Below are 20777 nucleotides of genomic sequence, written 5' to 3' on the forward strand. Positions count from 1 at the left end.
CTGCTAATTATCATCTTGATTATTAACTTTATTGTTAATTGATGTTCTCAGAGTCCAAGGTTACATCTTCAGATGTCTTATATTGTCTAACAATAACAATCGCAAAGTTAATGAGTTCACCATCACTGAAGACTAAGAAAATCAAAAAATACTCTCGAGAGGTTGGATTTTGGGCATTTTTGCCTTAAAGGAGTTAAGTAAAGTTTTGCTATCGCTACATAGCCAATGTTAGCATTACCAGTTTACTTACTGGTCTTGTCAAGAGCTTCAGCCAGCTTTGTGTTTACCAGACAAGAGGTTATGATATCCCCTCTGAGTAGCACTAGTTTTTCAGTTTGATGCTGAACTCCCAACTTTTGGGAAAACAGCTGTTAATGCTAATGTTGGCTCGGCAGCAATAGCTCAACTTATACAAATTGTTCTTTAAAAAATGGACATAAAAGATGAATCACTTACCAAAATAGTTATATTTGCCCATTAACTGTTTCAGTTCTAATATCATGGAAACTGAACTTGTCCAGACGACAAAACAAATAATGAGCAGGATTAAGCATTTGCATTCCTACTATATAATGCGTACATCGTAACTACCTGAGTTATGTAATTAGACTATTTACTTAGGAACCTCACCTGAGTCACTGTAAACAGAACACCATACGTGCACCGTATGTAATGAATAATGATGAGATATCACTGTGCATCTTGAGATAATACTGAAGTCAGAAGTGTTCATGAGACGTTTATGTGTTCAGAGGACTCTTTATCCACATGCTGTCACTGCCTAAAGAGGCAATAAAAACTGTACTGTGCCTCAGGTCACACAACAGCAGAACTCATTCTCTTGTTTATTAACTGTGAACCTTGAAAGACTAGTTCTAACTAGCTCAGTGTGATTTATTCATAAGACTATGGATCCGCATAAAGCCATGTCAATGCAGCAGTCCAGCTTGAAGAGTTCAATAAGTGGTCGATACCTATTGTGCTTGCATGAGAATTATTCATCACTCTTTTGACTGTTCATTCACCATTATGTCAGTGGAGATCAATTTTAAACTTCAGTTACCACACTTATAACAGTGAAGAGGTTAGGTGAGTTGTCATCTGGACATAAGGTTGGTTTAATCAATAATTCTATCCTATAGGACCAAAGAGGGTTCATCCACTGAAGAGAGACATGCATATATGAATGAAGCAGACAGTAATCTAACGCAACTGGATATGAGCGCATGAAATTCTTTTAATTGCAAGTGTAATGAAAAACTAATTCATATTTCCTTTGGAGAAATCAGAAGGTTTGACAGTGCCACAGTTTGCACTGATGTAAAAGTTATCTGGCTCTCTACAGCGCACAGTGATGGAACCAAAAACTCGCCACCCACATTTAATATCCACAGGGGTAGAAAGTTCATGTCGGATACAACTTTGCCTTGTCTCCAACAGCTGCATTTAGGCTGCATAAAATGTGTAAACCTTGTTCTTGTGTGCAGCAGCAAGAATAACATCTATAATTCAGAGCAGTTATAAGGGGCAAGGTGGGGCTACAATTACAGAGCTGTCCCAATCCAAACTAACCGGCGTCATGAACTTAGATCTTAAAAGCTTGTGCCCTCACTGGGTCCCAAAGGTCTTCAGCAGCCAGTGGGGCCCCTTGGACCCGGCACCAGCTCCATGATTTAGATGAGGCCATAAAACTCTAAATGGAGATAGGAGGCTAGTTGCTTAATTGACCTTTATTGGACTTTCTGCTTCATTTGAAGACTGGATATTAAATTAACATGATAATTCAGGCCCAGCGTGTTAATGCTGCTATTGCCCCCCCTTCCCTCGCCCCCCCACACATTTTAATATCGCCCTGTAACTTTTATGGCTCTCATTGATTTAGCACTGCTTTTTATTAACTGGCTTTAATTTTCCATATTGGCACACACTTACACAAAGAAGGTTTTATTCCAATTGAGCAGCACACTGTTACAGGACTGAGGGTTTATGGGGCCGTTTCTATTAAAAAACCTCCCCTATTCTCACTGTGACATATACAGGCTGTAACATGGAGATGAGATCTAATATGTATAGGGGAGCTCTGGGGTGAGTTATTGGACCGAGGGCTTTAGTATTCGTGTCATGGGTGTTGGTGGATTGGTTTAATTGTGTATCAAAATGCTCTATTTTGCATAGTAATATAATTAGGATGATGAGAAAAAAAACATTTTCAGAAATTCAGAAAAATCAAACAATAATAAACTACTAGTCCAGCATCAAATAACAAACATTGTATGTACATAGCTGAAGGTCTGCAATATATATATATATGTGTACTGTGTCATCATCAGTTTAGCAAATAAGCCCAGGCAGCCTTTTTTCAGAGGTTCAGTTAAAACGTGCTTTTTACTGAGGGGGTTTGGTGGTAACCATGACAGTGATGACAGTGATGGGTAATTGAGGATTTATGCAGCAGCTCTAGATACGACAGCAGCATAAAACACTTATTAAATACCTTTTCACGTTTTTCACTATTTTGTTGCGTCTTTCATGTATTTAAGCCGCAGAACTTGCAGTCACTCATCCTTCTGACTGTCCTTTCAAATATCTCATGAAGCTCGACAGAATCTGACCACACCAACACAGATTCTATGCAAAAATCTACCAATTCTGTGATGCACTTTTTTTTTAGCTGACTATGTATATCACAGGGATTTACATACCACCAGTCTTTAAGTTATGCAGCCATCCCAGACAAGATGGACCAGTTTTGTGCTGTGGCCTTAAAGGGGGAGGCTGAGAGAGCGCTACTGTCCTCTGGTGGTGATGATTTCAAAAAGAAAGAGGACTCAAAATAAAGTCAGGTCAGCAGCACTTGGGAACACTGTTGGTTGAAAACGGTGATGGCGGTGCTGGTGGTATCCACAAATTTGTAATATTCATCTGAGACTGTCATTGCTTCATGAGTGTTGTACACGTACACTCCGCTGACACTTTATTGTGTATACCTGAAAGGTTTGCAGTGTAATCCAACATTTCTGCAATTAATCCCATGTCCATGTAGGCTTTAATGTTCAGCTTTTGTTGAAACTGTTTTGGAGAGGTGGTGAATCAACTGTCTGGGCATTTTTGCAGCTGCAGTTTTTAGTGCTGCTGTATTGTATGGCATTATTACTGATAGTTGTTTCCATTATTCTGTCCACTCCATTTATGTCAGTCAGAGTAGGCTAAATAACAGAAACACATCTCTGTGTAATGTAATACAGTTCAACAGCACTGCAAACTACATACAGCAGCTTAACACTGAGAAGTGTGTGTGTGTGTGTGTGTGTGAGAGAGAGAGAGAGAGAGAGAGAGAGAGAGAGAGAGAGAGAGAGAGAGATGATGAGAGAGAGACAGAGACAGAAAGAGAGCGAGAGAGACAGGACAAACAGGAAATGGACATGTCTGGTTTGTCTGAACAACAAAAATATACTTACAAGTTCATCATACATGTGTGTGTGTGTGTGTGTGTGTGTGTGTGTGTGTGTGTGTGTGTGTGTGTGTGTGTGTGTGTGTGTGTGTGTGTGTGTGTGTGAGTGTGTGTGAGAGAGAGAGAGAGAGAGAGAGAGAGAGAGAGAGAGAGAGAGAGAGAGAGACATAGAGAGCACTTACTTAAAATGTAGATGGGACAACTCCACACAAATACACACTAGACAAATAGGGACACACACTGCCAGTCTGACAAAAAGCCAATAACCCACCAGCACATTAGAGGTGAATTGCTTCCCGGATGGAGCCCCTTTTCCCCTCTCCTAAGTGGATACATTATCATTTTGTCTGTCACAAAAAAAAAAAAAAAAAAAAAAAAAAAGAGGAGCCAAAGAATATGAATATGCGTTTACATCTGTCTTCCATTAATATGCATGCCTGAATCCACATCTCAACACAAAGCCAATTTTCTGGCCATCTGGGGGATAGCTGGTAGAGGTAATGAATATTCTTTATGAATATGTTTTATTTTGCAAGGTGGCGATACATCATGAACATGCCGCTATATTTCTCCCCTCACTCTCTTCTCTCTGTCTGTCCCTCTCATTCACTCTCTGCCTCTCTGAGCTGCTGGGAACCTTCACTGCACAACTTGATGAGTTTAATTAGACTGTAAAGAGAGGGGGGGTGGGGATGGGGGTGGTGGATGGATGGACAGATGGAGGGAAGGTTGGATGGGATGAATGAAAAAAACATCTTTTACCACACAGACTCTCACTCCCTCTCTTTCTCTAATAGGAGCCTTAATAAGCCACACACCTGCTCTGAATAGTGATGCTGGAGAGTGAAATACGGCTGAAGCTAATAGCTATCATGACTTCTGCAGTAACTAGTATGCAGTCCTGATGTTCATTTAATTACCAAAGTAACTTATGACTAGAGGTACACCGCATAAAATACACATTGGTTTCACTATATTTTCTGTTTTGCAGACTAACAAATTCCTCATACAAGGTTGGGTAAGAAAAACTGTCCGTTTGACCTTTAAATTTATTTCTTTCAGTCATAAACAAGAGTTAAAGACTATTCTGACGAATAAACTGACTAGCAATAACATACTGTATGCAGTCATAAGCTTTTACTTCTATAGGTAATCCACAAGGATTTATAAAATCACAAAAATGTGTTATGCAATTACCTAAATAATTTCTGGCTCAAATCCAGCAACGCCATCTCTGACATATGCTGCGCTAAGGTACATCTGCCTAATTATAGGGCACATACATTTTTATGACACCAAGTTAAGAAATGAGGATAAAGAGGTGGAGTGTAGGATATGTCTGCCTGTAGGCACCTTTATATGTCACATCGATGATTTAGACATCAGTGACAGTATTACTGTTGCTTGCGCGTCTCTGGGGTCTTGGCACAGTCCATTGGCTAGTGGTGTCCTTTAATGATTTATGATTGAAGTTAGCCCGTGAAGTCCCCAGAGGATCCCCCAGAGCGAGAGGCGCAGGGAGTGACCAGTTTTATGGCAGGACTGGGAATCAATTATGCTAACGGTGGCTAATGAATGCACTTGAGGGAACTGCTCCCCGCACTCAAGGGCCGTTTTTACCATTTGCATACTGATGGCAGTAGGACAGTGGCCACTTTCATCCGACTGTGATGGAGCACCATGGAAATGGACTTCTGTGTGTTCCTTTCATTCTTGCTCTTGATCTCTTGGTTGGTTTCTTGTTGTTTTTCCTCTTTTACTTTAATGGTTTAAGGTTAATCTAAATTTAGCCTACGTTACATTCATTCAGTTAACATGCAGCAGGATAAATGGACCACACAAACAATCTTTTCCCCACCTCTTTCACACTATTAAACACACCCAGTATTGTGCCTTCAACCAAGCCTCCTTCTCTCTTTTTCAATAGTCTGAAGTCATTTTCAATTAAGGCCCTTTTGCGGTTGGTGGGTGAGGAGTCTTGGAAGTGCTCCAGTTTCAACCGCAATGGACTCTGATAGACACTGTATGGTTTAAGAGGAATAATGGAGATGGCTTTTACTGCCACCAAGGTTAACATGCATTAAAGTCATCTGTTTGCAAAGATGGAGGTCTGGCAACACTCCCTCTCACTCCGCTAAAATGCATTAAGGTAAATAACGCCAGACTGAGAGAGAAATCACTATGTCCGATGCGTCTCAGTGAAGTAAAGAAGGCTATGAATATGAAATGTGCTATGAATAAGTTATATGGTGGTGGTGACACTGCAAAAAGGACTGGGCGTGAGATCAAGGCTTTTTCAAAATGTTAAAGGTGTTGCCTTCCTCTGTCAATGAGGTTCTGAAAGTTATACATGAATTATATATGTTTAAAGAAACTATTATGACATTTAGCAAATTTGCTCTCGTATTGAAAGTTAGATGAGAAGATCAATGGATGCAGTAAGTACCTGTAGCCAGAAACTGGTTAGCTTAGCTTAGCGTGAAGACTTGAAGAAGTGGGAAACAGCTGGCATGGGTAAAAGAAAAATATGCCTATCAGCACCTCTAAAGCTTGATTGGTACATTGTATTTTGTTTGCTTAATCTGTTCAAAAACCACAGTCTCAAAACTAAAAGTTGTGGTGTCAGGGGGTGTTATTAGCCGTGCTATTTCTTGGCTGGGAGAAGTAACTTCTTGGCACATTATCCGCCCATAAAACCACAACTCATCGCTTTTATTCTTCAATTTTTGTACAGATAAAAACAAACAAGATATACTGTGTTCATCTCTGTTCATTTATTCCAACCTAAGATAACCTTGTCCTTGCTACAGCTTCATATCTAAATTTTCAGCAAGAAAGCGAGCAAGCATATTTCCTTATTCCTTTACATGGCTCCCCAACCCATGAACCAGTGTAAACCTGAATTGTGACCATGATAGAACTAAGAAAAAAAATCTCAATTATCCAGTGGTGAACTACACGGTGAAAATCTACTTTAAAACTACTTTAAGAAAAATCACTTTACCACTAGAGTCATGGAGTATCATACCTGCGGAAGATAAAGTTTGGACACAAATAAACTTCTCGAAACTTCCATGAGTGAAGCGATCACTCGGTGGAATAGACAGACAGAGGCAGACAGGCAGTGTTGGAGGCTCCCACTAATTTGATCTGGTGACATTTTCTTCGCCAGCTCCTCGGGGGAAAAGAGCAGCAGACAGGGAGTGAGGGAGTTAGAAAAAGAAGTGTCAGAGAGAGAGTAAGAGAGATAGAGAGGGAGAAAGAGAGAGGGATGGCGAAGGAGACACTAATGAACGCAGACAACAAAGACCCTAACCTGAGCTCCAGGCCCCTGGAGACACAGAGAGGTTTTTCATTGGGTCAATAAAAGCACTGGACCGTGTCTGCGTTGGCTTGCCCTTCAAGCACCCGCTTAACTGCAGAGAGAGGACTTTTGTTCAAGGTTGCTGGAGTTAAAAGGGAATACCACTGAATTTCATATGTGAAATATGTGATTCTGTCTGTGAAGTAAAGATCTGGAACATCTTATTTATGTGTGATGACAAATATAATGTACATCTACATAAAGAATTCATCAGGACTGAGGGGAAATGTTGCTGTGGTGGCAGTGGAAAGGACTGCTACATCAGTGAATTTAATTCAAATCTGTTGTGCTGTAATAAAGTTTGGCTGAATGTAAAAGCTGAACTGAACACGACTGTCATCTTGATTGACTATGATAGATTTGGGAATTTTTCTACATTCTCCAGAGGAGCATTTAACTGCATCTGAGAATAAATACATTTTTAATTTAAGGACTAGTTAAAAGTTATAACACTGAAAGCTGAGTTTGAAGTACAGAGAGCAGATTGATATATTTCCCACTGGATATTTCGGGGTTAATTTCTGCAAGAGAGCAGTGCTGTGTCCCTCTGCCAAGTCGGAGGGATGTGGCAGTTAAAGGAAGGAGAGCGAGGTTAGCCAAAATCAGCATGATGAGATATTGACTCTTGGCTTGTAATTTCATTTTATGCACCAAGTGGCAAACAAGATATCACACTGTTCATAATCCTCAGCGCCCCTGAACACACACACACACACACACACACACACACACACACACACACACACACACACACACACACAAACACAGGCCTCCCACAGACTCCTTCTTGTTATTAACGGGGGAATCTAAAGCCTTATGTGTGCGTCCATGTGGGAGGACAGCCTCGAGTCTGGGGTGTTCACACCATGACTTACACCTGAAGGGGTCGAGTAAACACACACACATACACATACACAAGCACGCTGGGGGACACATACTTGGTTGCCCCACTAAGTCCCCCTACGTCTGACATATGTCACTCCCAATCTGTTCAGCAGGCCACACATCTCTCCAGTGTCGTACTGCCGCTGTGGCGTGGAGAGCTGCAGAGGAGGGGGAGCGCCAGGCAGAAAGAGTGAAACAGAGAAAGCTGAAGACTGAACAAGAGGGCACAGAGGGACAAAGACGGCAAGAGTGAGACAAGAGAGCATGAAAGAGGCAGAGAGAGCTGCTGCTGCTAGTGGTTGCTGCCCTCTCCTTGCTAATTGGTAGTTTGAAAACAACACCATCTGTTCTTTAAGAAAGTCAGATGCACAGTCTAAAAAGATGCCACCACTCATGAATACATTTACTAGCAGCCAAGTCAAACAACTCAACATCCCCAGGCTTCGTTCCACACAAAGATCCTGTAGGACGTCGGCTAGACTGGCATCTGTTATATGTTTAGGGATTTTAAATCTAGTCCTGGGTTACTGCCAGGGAGTCTTGAGTAATGTAAACATATGATGATGAAGACGGTAAGGAGAGACGCGAGTCTGTGAAATATTTTCGTGTATGAAGGAGTACTACACGAGCGGCTCAGAATCCACCTGTAACCAGGCAAATTCACGCCTGTGTCTCAGGCAAATTCACAGATGGAAGTGGATTGCCATCATGTGGTTGAGCGATGCAATCACACTGAAGAAAGTGAGGAACTTCTTTGTCTGTAAGACTCTTCTTACTTTAACAAAATAATCTGACAAGAAATTTGCACAGTCACAACCACTCACACACTTCATAATCAGACACACACACACACACACAAAGGTTTACAGTAATAAACAGAAAAGTTGCACTTCTATTTGTTTTGGATATGTATGTTGTTTCTTATGTTTTGCATGTTTTTTGAGCTGAGTAAAACATTTCTTATCAATTAAATTATTAATTAATTTTGTTGTACACGTGTAGTCTTGAATGATATTCAGGTTTAGCTTCAACCTTGTAAACATTGCTCTTTAATCACAAGTCAAACTGACCTAAATATTTTTTTCCAGGGAATTCACACTATAATCTTCACTAAACTAAAAAGACAGCATGTAGGACACCACTATCCCATCAGATTTCCTGGTATAAAATGAGTTGATATTTTCATTAAATAAGCAAAAAAAAAAAAAAGATGTAATCACCCATCAGCCATAGCAGAGGAAGGTTATATGAGAAGCATTTAACAAAAAAAATTAATCAATACCAGCATCAGCTTTACCAGGAAGTATAAACCAGATCCTCTTGGGATTCCAGGCACACAGCTCAATGCAATGACCATGTTTTACATCGCCAATCTGTTACAGTGGGATCTCCCGTGCTTCAATCCCATGGATGATTAAGCGTGATAATTAAGGTTTTTGGACATTTTCCACAGAGGAGCAGACGTGGCAGCTGGTGACATTCATGCATTCCCAAACACAGAGGAGGGAATTACAATGAGGCCTCCATTCATTTCAATGATCACAAAGTCTACTCTTGGCACCAGTTCAAAAACAGTCAAGCTGTTGTTGAAAAGGACTATTTGTGGCCCTCTTTGTTGCAATGTAGGCAATGTACCTTGATCTATTTTGGGAATTATAGAAACCATAGCCAAATATTTGGATTCATCCAGCAGGGATATTCAGTTCCTATTGCCCAGGAAAGAAACCCTGGAGATGATAAAATTGCTTCTTTGATATTTTGGCTAATGTGACACAATATTAAGGATTGCATAATTGCTTTTAAAGCTTGTCTTTAGTTAGCATGATAACAATTGGGCTTAATCACATAATTTAACTTTGAGATCCAAGAGTGAAAAACAGAGATGGTGCATGTGAGAGCAGCAGTCTTTATGAGACATTTAGCTTCAAATGTTCATTTTATATACTCTTAGTAGATTTTCTTAAGAGGCCCAAGGAATAATATTTATATAAGGTCACAGAAAGCCTCTCATAAAAGAATTATGTATATGAACGGGGGATTCATAACAAAAAAATATCACTGATTTAATAAGAGATCACAATCTCAACTAAAGACAGAGCATGTCTCTATTTTGTAAATTATTCTTAACTGTAACAACTGTAACAAACTGTTGCAATAATGGAGAAAATATTTGCATCTTTTACAAACAATTCAATATTGAAAAAAAACTTAACAAGTAAAAGTCCTACGTCAATTTTACTTACATAAGCACACAGTATTGCGCCTGAAGCTCAGTGGATGGAGCGGGTTGTCCAGTAATCACAGGTAAGCAGTTCGATCCCCAGCTCCTAATGTCATTGTGCAAGACACTGAGCCCCAGGTGCCTCTGATGGTCCAGCCAGCATCTTGCATGGTTGCTCCACTGCCATCTGTGTGAAAGGATGAATGAGAAGGGTTGTGTAAAACAGTGGTATACAGTGACTGCAGTCCAATATGAATAGTGAGAGCACTGGTTATACATACAAAGGGGCTATGAGTGCTATAAAAATTATATTATATATCATTATATATCATTATTTTTTGATGGATTAACATGTAGGTAGCTTATTATGTTATAGTTGGTTCCATCACAAATTTTGAATTGTTTTTTACAATGCATTATTTTATAAATTAATCACATATTTTGTATGTATGATCTGATTTTAATTCAAGAAGAAATTATTAATTATTAGATTATCTCTCAAATAAATTTAAAGTAAAAGGTACTATATTTTCCTTTTCCTACTATAGCGGAGTAGGAAAAGGAAAATAGACATGAAAAGTAGCATACAATGGAAAACAACAAGAACAGTACAGTATAGTTCAGGTCAGTTAGGTAAATTTACTCTGGTATGGTCTTATACGACATCCACGGTACAGTACTTGTGTAAATGTACTCTCTTTGCTGCTTAACAGGCTGTGTAACTGAGGTGAGCAAGACGCTGCATTTCAGTAAAACTATCAAAACAAACTCTGTTCCCTCACCTTCAACTTTCAAAAGAAACAGCTCAGAGCTCACTCTGTTTTTCGTCACTACAAGAGTAGTTGTAAAGAGCCTGCACCTGTAGCTAAACTTCAACAAGGAGAAAAGTTCAACCAGTACGACAGTAGTCAACAAACGACTCAATTTCCCAGAGTGCTATTCACAAGCGGAAACCGCCTAGGGACTCCATGGAAACGACAGACTGGCGTGCTAGCCTGGAAGCGAGCATAGTTAGCTAGCGTTGATTTTGGATGTAGATAAACTTTGCTGTACACTGACTACATTTAGTGTACTGCATTTTGGTGAAGATGAGTCGCACTCCTGATGCAAGAGCGAGGTAAGACGTTCAACACGTCATACTAAACGCTTCGTCAACGGTACTGGGGTTTTGTAAGTTAACGTTAGCGTTCACAAAAAAGAGCAAGAGCAGCGAGGATAAAAAAAGTGGGTTAGCTAGCTGCTGGTTACATGCTTTTACGCATTACACTTATTAGAGATGTCACCGTTAAAGAGTTGTTCTTCTGTAAAACAATAAACTATGATAATTTTGTTTATTCTCAAAGTGACTTGTAATCATCAGCCACAAGCCGCTAAAACCGACCGTTAACAGTGTTCAAAATAAAGCGTACACACTGTTACCTACTGGAAATGTCCTTTTTATCAAAAAAATAACTAACAATGACTGTCTGTGTCATCAACAATGATAAAAAAAAAAAAACATCTGTACAGCACATCTACAAGATGGTTTGGTTATCAATGGCCAGTTACACGTAGGTGAAGACAGAAAATTCATACTCACGTGTTGTCAAAACAGAAATTTTGCAATTTCTTCCCCACACAAGTATGTGATTGTGTGTCACACACTTAGCTAAACTACTGTTTGATTACTGCTGTTCATGTTCACCCTCTCCAGGGACAACCAGACAAGAAAGATCCAGGAAAACATCACCAATGTGGAGAAGCATTTTGGAGAGATGTGCCAACTGTTTGCTGCCTATGTCCGTAAAACAGCCAGACTACGAGACAAGGCAGACCTCCTGGTCCGTGAAATCGGCTTGTATGCAGACACAGAAACACCAAACCTGAAGAGGGGTATGAAGCAGTATGCTGACCACCTGGCTAAGATTCAAGACTACCGCCAAGCTGAGGTAAAACTGCAGTCATTTACTTGCTTGTGCTTTGACCTCATTGATAATTTCATGTTTACAGCCACAGTCTAAATTTGTTCAGTAAGATTTAACGTGAACTTATTTGCCTTGTAGGTGGAAAGACTTGAAGCCAAAGTCATAGAGCCATTAAAAAGCTATGGAGCTGTAGTGAAACGTAAAAGGGTAAGTGTTACTTTGAGCTACAGCCATGTTGGGATTTAGTTGCGATTATTTTACAGTAAATTATGGTGATGCAAAAATGTTTACATAAATTAACTTGTGAATCATTAATCAGAGCTTTGACATCAATATTCAGTTTTATCCTTGCTTGTTAAGAAATCCCATTTTAAAATGCCCCAAAGATGGTGAAATTATTTACCTTCCTGCCCTGGCCCGTCTTGATACAGCATCCCTAACTTGTGTTTCAGTTGCATCTAAATTACTGCAGTTTCTTTGAATGACACACTTCAAGAACAAATGTGTTCTGGATGACAAAGATGCAATGATTATGTCACTCCAAAATGAGGATTAGGGTGAGGACATAGTTGGATCAGAAATGAAGTTATTGTTGTTGTCAGTACCACTGCATGGCCACATGAGAGCAGCATTGATCAAGGATCAAAAGAAACTTACTGTTATGGCAAATACCAAGTTTCTTTGTGATATTTAGTGTCTTTGTCATTCGGTACAGTACTAGGCGAATTATCTGAAATAGATGTATGCAATGATCTACTACTGCATTCAGTTCTGACTTTACACTTCTCATATACAGATTGATGATGTTGCCTCAAAGTACTATTAAAAGAGTTGCTGTTTTTTCTTGTCATATTTTGTATAAATTAAAATACTTTCAAACTGCACATTTGTCATTTTAAAGTAGTCAAAAAAAAAAAAATCAATGCAATGCTTCTTAGCTTGTTTTTCATTAATGAATCAGCCTGCTTTGAGAATGATTGTGATTGGTCATTTGTTGTACAGAGAGAGCGAGTGTGCCAAAATGTTATTGTAAATGTTAATAATTTTCCATCAAAACTGAAACAATATATCATTCAGCCCATTCCTTGAATATTACCAACTGTTTCAGAGTAAAAAAAAAATACCAAAACTTGCACAACAAGGTGTACTTGAGGACTTGATTGTGAAACACTGAGGTAAACCAAATAATTGTTAGATTATGTCCTTATTACCTAAATACCTGACTATTATTGTTTATTCTCACAATGACTACTGTGTGCTTGTGCATCCATGCAGGAGGATCTGAAGACAACTCAAAGTGCTAGAGACAGAGAAGCCAAACAGATGGCTCAGCTTGAGAGGACCAGACAAAGAAACCCCTCAGACAGGCAGATCATTGTATCCTTCCCTTGTTTCTCTTCTATTCTCCAATTCTGTAATAGTGAATAGACAAAAAAAGACATCAATGTTACAAAAACTGCTTATATGCATTTTAGTGCAGGTGACATTTTGGATACAGATTAACTCCTTATTAAGTTTTTGATATGAATTAATGTTTCAACAGGAAAATAAACTTGAATCTACTTAGATTTTTTATCTTATCAAGTTTGAAAAGGTTTATATTGCTTTACTTTAAATTTATTTCCTATGCACTTCATGCAATGACAATTTGTACCCAAGTGCAGTGTGTAGTTCATAGTTCATAGGGAAATATTTGAATGTTGTTTCCTTGACCAAGCCTTCAGTCTCAGGTGCGTCCCATGTAATCTGTGCATCTCATCACTGGTGATGAATGCAATGGAGGTGTAACAACTCCAACAGTAGTCATCAATGAATGCTCGGTTGTCAAATGCAGTGCCAGCTACAGATTGTTGTTTTCGTTACTCTTTAATATTAGTGAAGTACATCATGGGAGTGATTTTTAACTAACTTACAAACTCAAAAACCCACTGCAGATTTTCAACGACAGGAAGGTGTTTAGTCATTGTGACGCCACTTCTATAAATTTCAATCTACATCCACTTTTTTAGCTCCTCTGTTCTCTGTGTAGTGAATTTCTTAAAGTTGCATGTTTGCAGGAGACACAGGTGTCAGAATTGCAGGGGCTATTACTTTCCCTTCCTATGGAAGGAGCATGTTATCATGTCAGTACCTGAAGTTACACAGGTTGGACTTGAACTGCAGGTCTGAAACTGAAAGCCTAGTTCCAAGTGCTTCACATTAATGACATTATTGATTTCCTGTATTGTCAAATACAAATGAGCTCATACATCATGTACTAATTTTCTAATATATTAAATCAACAAGCACAAATGGATGCTGTTGGATTTTATAATTCATGCATCATTGTGAAAACAGTGATGCTCAAACTGGCCCCAACTTGTGTTAGTTTGATATGTTTTGTAGTATGTTGCATTTTCTTTTGTTTTGCCATCAGGCTGAAAGTGAGCTCCAGAGAGCCACCATGGATGCCACACGGACCACCAGGCAGCTGGAGGAGACCATAGACGAGTTTGAGAAGCAGAAGATCCGTGACATCAAGGTCTGCTGCACCAAGCTTTCGGCTCACCTCAAATTAAGAATTACAGTTTCTGCAGTGAGAAATATGTGTCCGTTGAAGCAGTGGGTGACAGTGAAGTGAAACCAGACAGTGATGATTTTAAGGGTCTTTTTTTTTCTTTTTTTCTTTTTACATCTGCCCACACTTCTTAATCCTCCTTCAGTTGGTCGAAACTATTCTTGCTTTGTCATTTCAGAACTCTTCTTAATGTCTTGTATTCAGCAGGAAGTTGTGATTCATTTAAGTCATGTCAAAGTCTATTCAATATTGAAATATTTTCATTGTCTTTCCCCTTATAGAAAATATTTGGTGAGTTTTTGACAGTGGAGATGTCATTCCATGCTAAGGCCTTGGAGGTATACACCTTGGCCTACCAGAGCATTCATAGTGTGGATGAGGAGGAGGACCTGGAGGTAGGTTAACCACAGCCTAGTCATTTGCCAGCATGACTGTGTGTGTGTATAAGAGAATCTGAGGTGTAATTATTGACCTGACATAATCATTGGAGTGTTAGTTACAAACACTTCAGAAAAAAAGATGCATTTAAATGTGAAAGTGTACTTAAGGATAAAAGCTGATAATTCTTTTAATACACCCTCTGCTGTGTACTTGATTAACCTGATATTTAACAGGGTTAAGCTATCATGGTCTTAAGCACCTATTACTCATCCACTCATTGCTCATATGTGCTCGAGAGTCCACACCCTTCAACTGATGTGGTAACTTAGAAGTAACCTGCGGTGACAACTGCACAATTCAGAGTCATGCATTCTAGCTACTTTTTTCCGTTTACAGTTTGGTCTTAGAGGTTTGCTGAACTATTTTAAGAGATAAAGCCTGTAGTGAGAAAACAAAAGATCAATGATATTCAACCTGCAAGGTTTCTCCTGCAGATGCCTTGTACTATTTTCCTCCACCCCTTGCCATCTCATCTGTGTGTTTTTGCACTGAATCATCTCCCTTCCATTCATATTGAAGCGAAACTCCTCACCCAGACAAGGCTGTTTTTCAGTGACTCATAGTACAAAGCATGGGAGATTGAATCATTTGAAAAAAAGGCACAATGACAGGCATGAGGATAATCCTGATCAAGAGCCTTTGCAGATTTTTTTTCTATACAGTGAAAACTACTGGTGTGGTTTAAATGCCAGTTTGCTGAGGCATATTTTATGAGCTGCTTTGTTTACGTATGACCCCATGTTTTGCGAGCCTAGTTGTTGATTTGCCGGATATTCCAGTTTAGGTATTTCGTCTTTGTGGGTTTTTTCTCCTGAAACTACAGGTTTTATATATCTGTGATATAAAATACCCCAAAATATTGCCTAATATCCCTAAACTGCATGTGTGTGAGCTGTGTGCTCATTCTTTGTACACAGTGGCCACTTTACAGTCATACCTTAAAATCGTGGTTACCTATCTTGCAATATAATCAGTGCCACGTAGGCGCGTGTGTGTAGGCATTGCTCCTCTTCCCTTATGTCTCTGTGAAAAAGTCTAGCGCCTCCTACTGTCTTTGGCAGGTGTTCAGGAGTTCGCTGCACCCCCCTGACTACCAGTCACGATTAGACATAGTGCGAGCTAATTCCAAAACCTCGCTCGATCGGACCGGGTCTTTCCTGAGTACATCAGGGACCTTGCAGGTAAGATGTAGACAGTGGAAATATTTTAATACCTGATTAAAAACTAGAATTTCCCCAGAAGATCCCTCTTTAAGGTCTTTGACGGTTGGAAGTTTCATTTTAATGATGAAATTTAAAAAAATCCCTTGTTCCTTTTTTGAACCCAGTAGTTTTCCTCATACCAGTAGAGAGTGGTGCTCGATAACAGTTAGTCTTATCAGTCCTGCCAGTGTTTATGTGTGGCATCACCCCAGCCATCTTTCAGTTTGAATTTCCACATGTCATAGCATGCCAGTAACATCATGCATTTCCTCATAGAGTCACAGTGTTACTGCAGCATCTTAACAGTGGTACTGCACTAACCTGATAACTTGTAAAGTGTCTGGACATCTAGGCTTCACTTTCTCATTAAATGAGGAGTATCATTTGATATCTTTGAGGACCTGTCTTCTGCAGGTCTCATAAGGTGCATTCAGATGTAGTATCTTCTATTTAAAGATGTCCAGATTGTAGCGCACAGAGGCACATTGCAACTTACACCTGTCATCAGAATGTGTCTCAAAAGCATCCTGCGTCACATCTTGAGATCATGTTTTGTTTCCATGATTAAGTTTGATTTTATCTCTTAAAAACTGAAATCACTCCTAAACAAAAAACATACTTGTAGTCAGGTACACAGCTAGAAAAATGGATTGCAAACCCTGTTTACATACTGGATAAAACTACAGAGAAACAATGCTAACAAAAGTAAAACATGATGACACAGAGTAAGTCCTGTTCTAAGTTTGGCAGCCACAACTTGGCAGTCCTTCAACATTGGACATATTTATGTTCAAATAGTACTACAGTACAAGTTATGACGAATGTAACTTGAGGAATTTGGTGTCAGGTGTCTTAAGGTCATACCTGTACAAGTTTTGTCTTTGCTCTCCAACACAACTGTTGAGACAAATGTTCAGAAAGTAACAGGAAGCACCAATTGTGCTTAATGACTATCTGTTAAGTGTTTTAGTGGGACAGTGACTGTTTATTTGTTGTCACAGCAACAAAGAGCTTGTAGTCGGCAGACAAGAGAAGAGGAGGAGGACGAGGACGAAGAGGAATTTGAAGAGGAGGAGGAGGAGGATGATGAAGACGAAGATGAGGACACAGATGATGAAAATTAAATTCTCTTAAATTGTGTAATTTTGTGTTTGTCTGTATGGAACAAAGAGGATGTCGAAAATAATGTATTAACTGTTTTATACTGTTGTAAAAGAAAAGCTGTGTCATTGCCAAACTCATCTCCCTCACAGGTGGTCTGAGCAGTATTGTAGTTGCGATGTACTGTAGTCATGTGATGCTTTGCAAGAGAGCATGCTGTTCTTTACTACCGTTTGTCTTTGAAATTCTAACCAACTTCTGTCTTTTCTATATTTTTATATCATGCACAATGCCAAAATGTGCATTATATGTTCACTCGTCTTTATGAATAAAAACAAAAAAATCAATTTTTATGTTCTGCATTGTTCCAGTGAATTGCTGTTCTATAATAAGTACATTGTGTACCCTTAGTCACTTTGCATAAAAATGCCAGCAGAGAGGTTGATTGTTATTTTAGAAATTGTTCGGAGTGTGAATCAGTCTAAGTGACAGTAGTTATGTGACGACTGCAGTTGAAAGTGACTCATCTCTTCCGCAGACATGCAAAAGTGGCACTAATGAAGTCGGGGACATTTTGCAATATGCTGTCTGTGTTTATCAGTATATGTATGTGTGTGTGTGTGTGTGACTGGAGACATGCTTCTGTATATGTATATGGCACTGTATAAAACCAATTATGTGCATGTGTTACAGAATGTGTTGTCTGTCACAGTGGAGGCTGCTGCCACTGTGTCAGCTGATGGCTCCTATGTCTGTCTTGCATGAGTCATCCAACACATTTATCATTCCTCAGCTGCCCATGTCATGACGAATAGTTTTCTGCCTCTGGATTTGTCCACACAGACACATGCATATTACAGGTTTATATCATTATCTGTTTGACAAACAATATAGGCACATTTACACACATGCATAATCAGGGAGCAGTAGCCCAAGCAAGAAAGAGTTTTCTTTTTGATGTAACAAATATGAGAACAAAAACCTCCCTTACAGCAACACTGGTTATCTCAGTGATTCTGTGAGATAAAAGTTGTGCATGTGGCGTGTCATCAGCCCTCTGTGCAACAGCACCTTGATACATATAAAGGTTAATGTGTACGCAAACAGTCACACGAATGTACCAGTTTGACTTTAGTGTACTGTGGATCTGAATGGCCTGTGTTGCAATGAGTCATCACCTATAAAATGTGTGTTTGTGCGAGCGGGTGAGTCAGAGAGCTTTTCCAATCGCAGATGAACCTAAAGGCTCCACTCCCTGATCACAGGGTAGAAGAATGGACCGTGACCAGTGAGAGAAAAGGGTCTGAAAGAATCAAAAAGAATCGTGAGAGCCAAGTGGTAAAAGAAATTCCAATCTTCATGTTAGAGTCGAAGGTACAAAGGGAGATGAGGTGGTTATGACTCATTGCCTGTTAAAAACAAAGGCTGAAAAACGAACAGGGATACCCATGCAAGGAACCAGATGTGAAGAGAAGGGAGGAGGGAAGAGGGACAGTTGAGAGAGGTCATTTGTAACCCCAGGTCCTCATCATTGAGTCGGACTCATTGCCCCTCAGCGTCACATCACTCCTATCAAATCCAACACCCGCAGCACACGTCAGCCTCATGTAGCTGCTTTCATATGCAGTACCTTTCCCTTGAGCCCTGTGCCACTGATCTTACTTTGCCAGAAGCAAACTCGTGTGCTACAGGTTTTTCCTCTCTGAACATCGATCTAAATTGCTAGTGCCTTCCACGACTAAATGCAACCTTATAGCCCCTACAGTAAAATACCTATTAAATAAATAATGCTTCTTCCAAGGTTTGAGAAAACCTTTCCTTTGAATGGCTCCGTGGGTGTTCACTTCCTCTAAACTGCCACCAGAGGGTGACGTTTAAAAGTTTTCTTACCTGAACTGTATAATTTAGGAAACCTGGATATGGAGACATTATGTTCTTTTTCAACCTGTGGGTAGCTGCAGTGTGTGTGTGAGTGCATTGCCTCTTATCAGTTACCTCCCAAGAGAAGCAGAATGATTGCATTTTGAAAGCCACAAAACTGAGCTTTGAACTGTGAGACAGAAACATCCGAATATGTAGTGTATTTTTTGCACTTAAAACTTGATTTTATGAGTGAATCATTTTATGCAAACAGTGCCACATAAAAAAGAACTGACTGAGCCATGCAGGCTTGGTAAAATGGTTCAATCCTTTGATCCTTACTTGACATTCACCATATTAGTGCCAGGAAGAGCCAGTGTATTATGCCTGCTTTGCCAGTTTAGCACTGTGAAACAGGTGGGGATTTAATATTCCACCTCAGAAGCCGACACAGATTTAGAGCTATGTCTTGGAACGATATTTTATGTACACACCTGTCCATATTTTGCTCCTTCAAAGGCTACAAACATTCTGCTGTGAGAAGGTAAAGGGGAGGGATTCACGGGTCAAATGTCACGTAGTCAGTATCTGTGGTGCAGGACCACATGATTGCCTCTCCTATAGATCTGGCACACAAAGAGGTAAGGTTTCCCTCCTCTCCCCCTCTGACTCATTTGCAGTCATCCCCAATGACGGGTGTGCCTCTGTGTGTTTGAATGAAGGGGAAGAGGCATGAAAGTGAGTGTGTAATGTGTACATTTGTCAACATAACTCCTCCATCTTATTTGTGCAGGCCAGAGGAAACATTGTGTTTGTAACATACATGTGTGTGTACAAATGTCTGTGGAAGTACAGTGTATACATATGTGGATATATGTGCATGTGTGTCACAGTGTCCTACAGTACAGTTGTTTGGAATATTAAGTACAGTGCCGTGCTGGCGGCTGTTATAAAATCAAGAGGCAGCATAGCCGGAGTGTGACTCACGCACTGACTCACTGACAGTGCTGCCATTGCATGTGTATGTTTCGGTGTGTGTATGTGTGTGTGTGTCTCTCTCTCTCTCTCTCACACTGTGGCTCCTCTGGTAGGCCCGCAGTGTGTTGCTGGTGTTCTAAGAACTCTGAACCCTGCCACATTCCCTGGATTTCACACCAGCAAACAAGGTTACGCGTGTGTGTGTGTGTGTGTGTGTGTGTGTGTCTGTGTGTGTCTGTGTGTGTCTGTGTGTGTCTGAGTGTGTCTGTGTGTGTCTGTGTGTGTCTGAGTGTGTCTGTGTGTGTCTGTGTGTGTCTGAGTGTGTCTGTGTGTGTCTGTGTGTGTCTGAGTGTGTCTGTGTGTGTCTGTGTGTGTCTGAGTGTGTCTGTGTGTGTCTGTGTGTGTCTGTGTGTGTCTGTTGTGTGTGTGTGTCTATGAGCAAAAATGTGTGCCTTCTTTCCTACAACAACATGTGTGTTGCAAAATATCCACATACTGTACCAATAGCTCCCAGCTAATTTAATTCAACACAGCAAGGTTTCAATCTTACCATAAATTATCCATAAAGGAAACAATGATCATAGAAACTAAACTAAGACTAAGGAGTAATAAGGAGTATGATCTGTTAATTATACTTACGAAAAATGTTTGAACAATAAACATTTACAAAAAAAAAAAAGTTTAAACCCTTAGGTAATAGGTTGAAGATATATAATTCCCACCCCCTCCTCTTTTTGGGGATTTTTACATGCGCAATGCCCATGTGTGTGTTTAAGCAAGATTGTATGTTTTCAAGTGTAACTGCCGAGGCAC

General features: G+C 39.8%; 1 protein-coding gene across 2 annotated transcripts; it reads left to right on the plus strand.

The window, feature by feature from the left end:
- The first annotated feature begins 10909 nt into the window (after nt 1-10909).
- fam92a (family with sequence similarity 92 member A) lies at nt 10910-17439 on the plus strand. Of its 2 annotated transcripts, XM_022747508.1 has the most exons (9): nt 10910-11038; nt 11615-11849; nt 11964-12032; nt 13101-13202; nt 13550-13555; nt 14242-14346; nt 14664-14777; nt 15885-16004; nt 17027-17439. In XM_022747508.1, exons 1-9 carry the CDS (start codon nt 11010-11012, stop codon nt 17147-17149), a joined length of 903 nt encoding a protein of 300 aa, XP_022603229.1. In that variant the 5' UTR covers nt 10910-11009; the 3' UTR covers nt 17150-17439. The 2 variants fall into 2 exon arrangements, with proteins under 2 accessions (XP_022603229.1, XP_022603230.1); XM_022747509.1 differs by lacking the exon at nt 15885-16004.
- Nucleotides 17440-20777: the final 3338 nt, after the last annotated feature.

The sequence above is a fragment of the Seriola dumerili genome, unplaced genomic scaffold (assembly GCF_002260705.1).
Source record: "Seriola dumerili isolate Sdu_G_001 unplaced genomic scaffold, Sdu_1.0 BDQW01000110.1, whole genome shotgun sequence".
Classification (NCBI taxonomy): Eukaryota; Metazoa; Chordata; class Actinopteri; order Carangiformes; family Carangidae; genus Seriola; species Seriola dumerili.

Coding starts and splice junctions, on each gene's coding strand:
- fam92a (XM_022747508.1), top strand. CDS start 11,010: ATGAGTCGCACTCCTGATGCAAGAGCGAG. Junction 14,347..14,663: donor AGAAGATCCGTGACATCAAG/GTCTGCTGCACC, acceptor TTCCCCTTATAG/AAAATATTTGGTGAGTTTTT. Junction 14,778..15,884: donor ATGAGGAGGAGGACCTGGAG/GTAGGTTAACCA, acceptor TGTCTTTGGCAG/GTGTTCAGGAGTTCGCTGCA.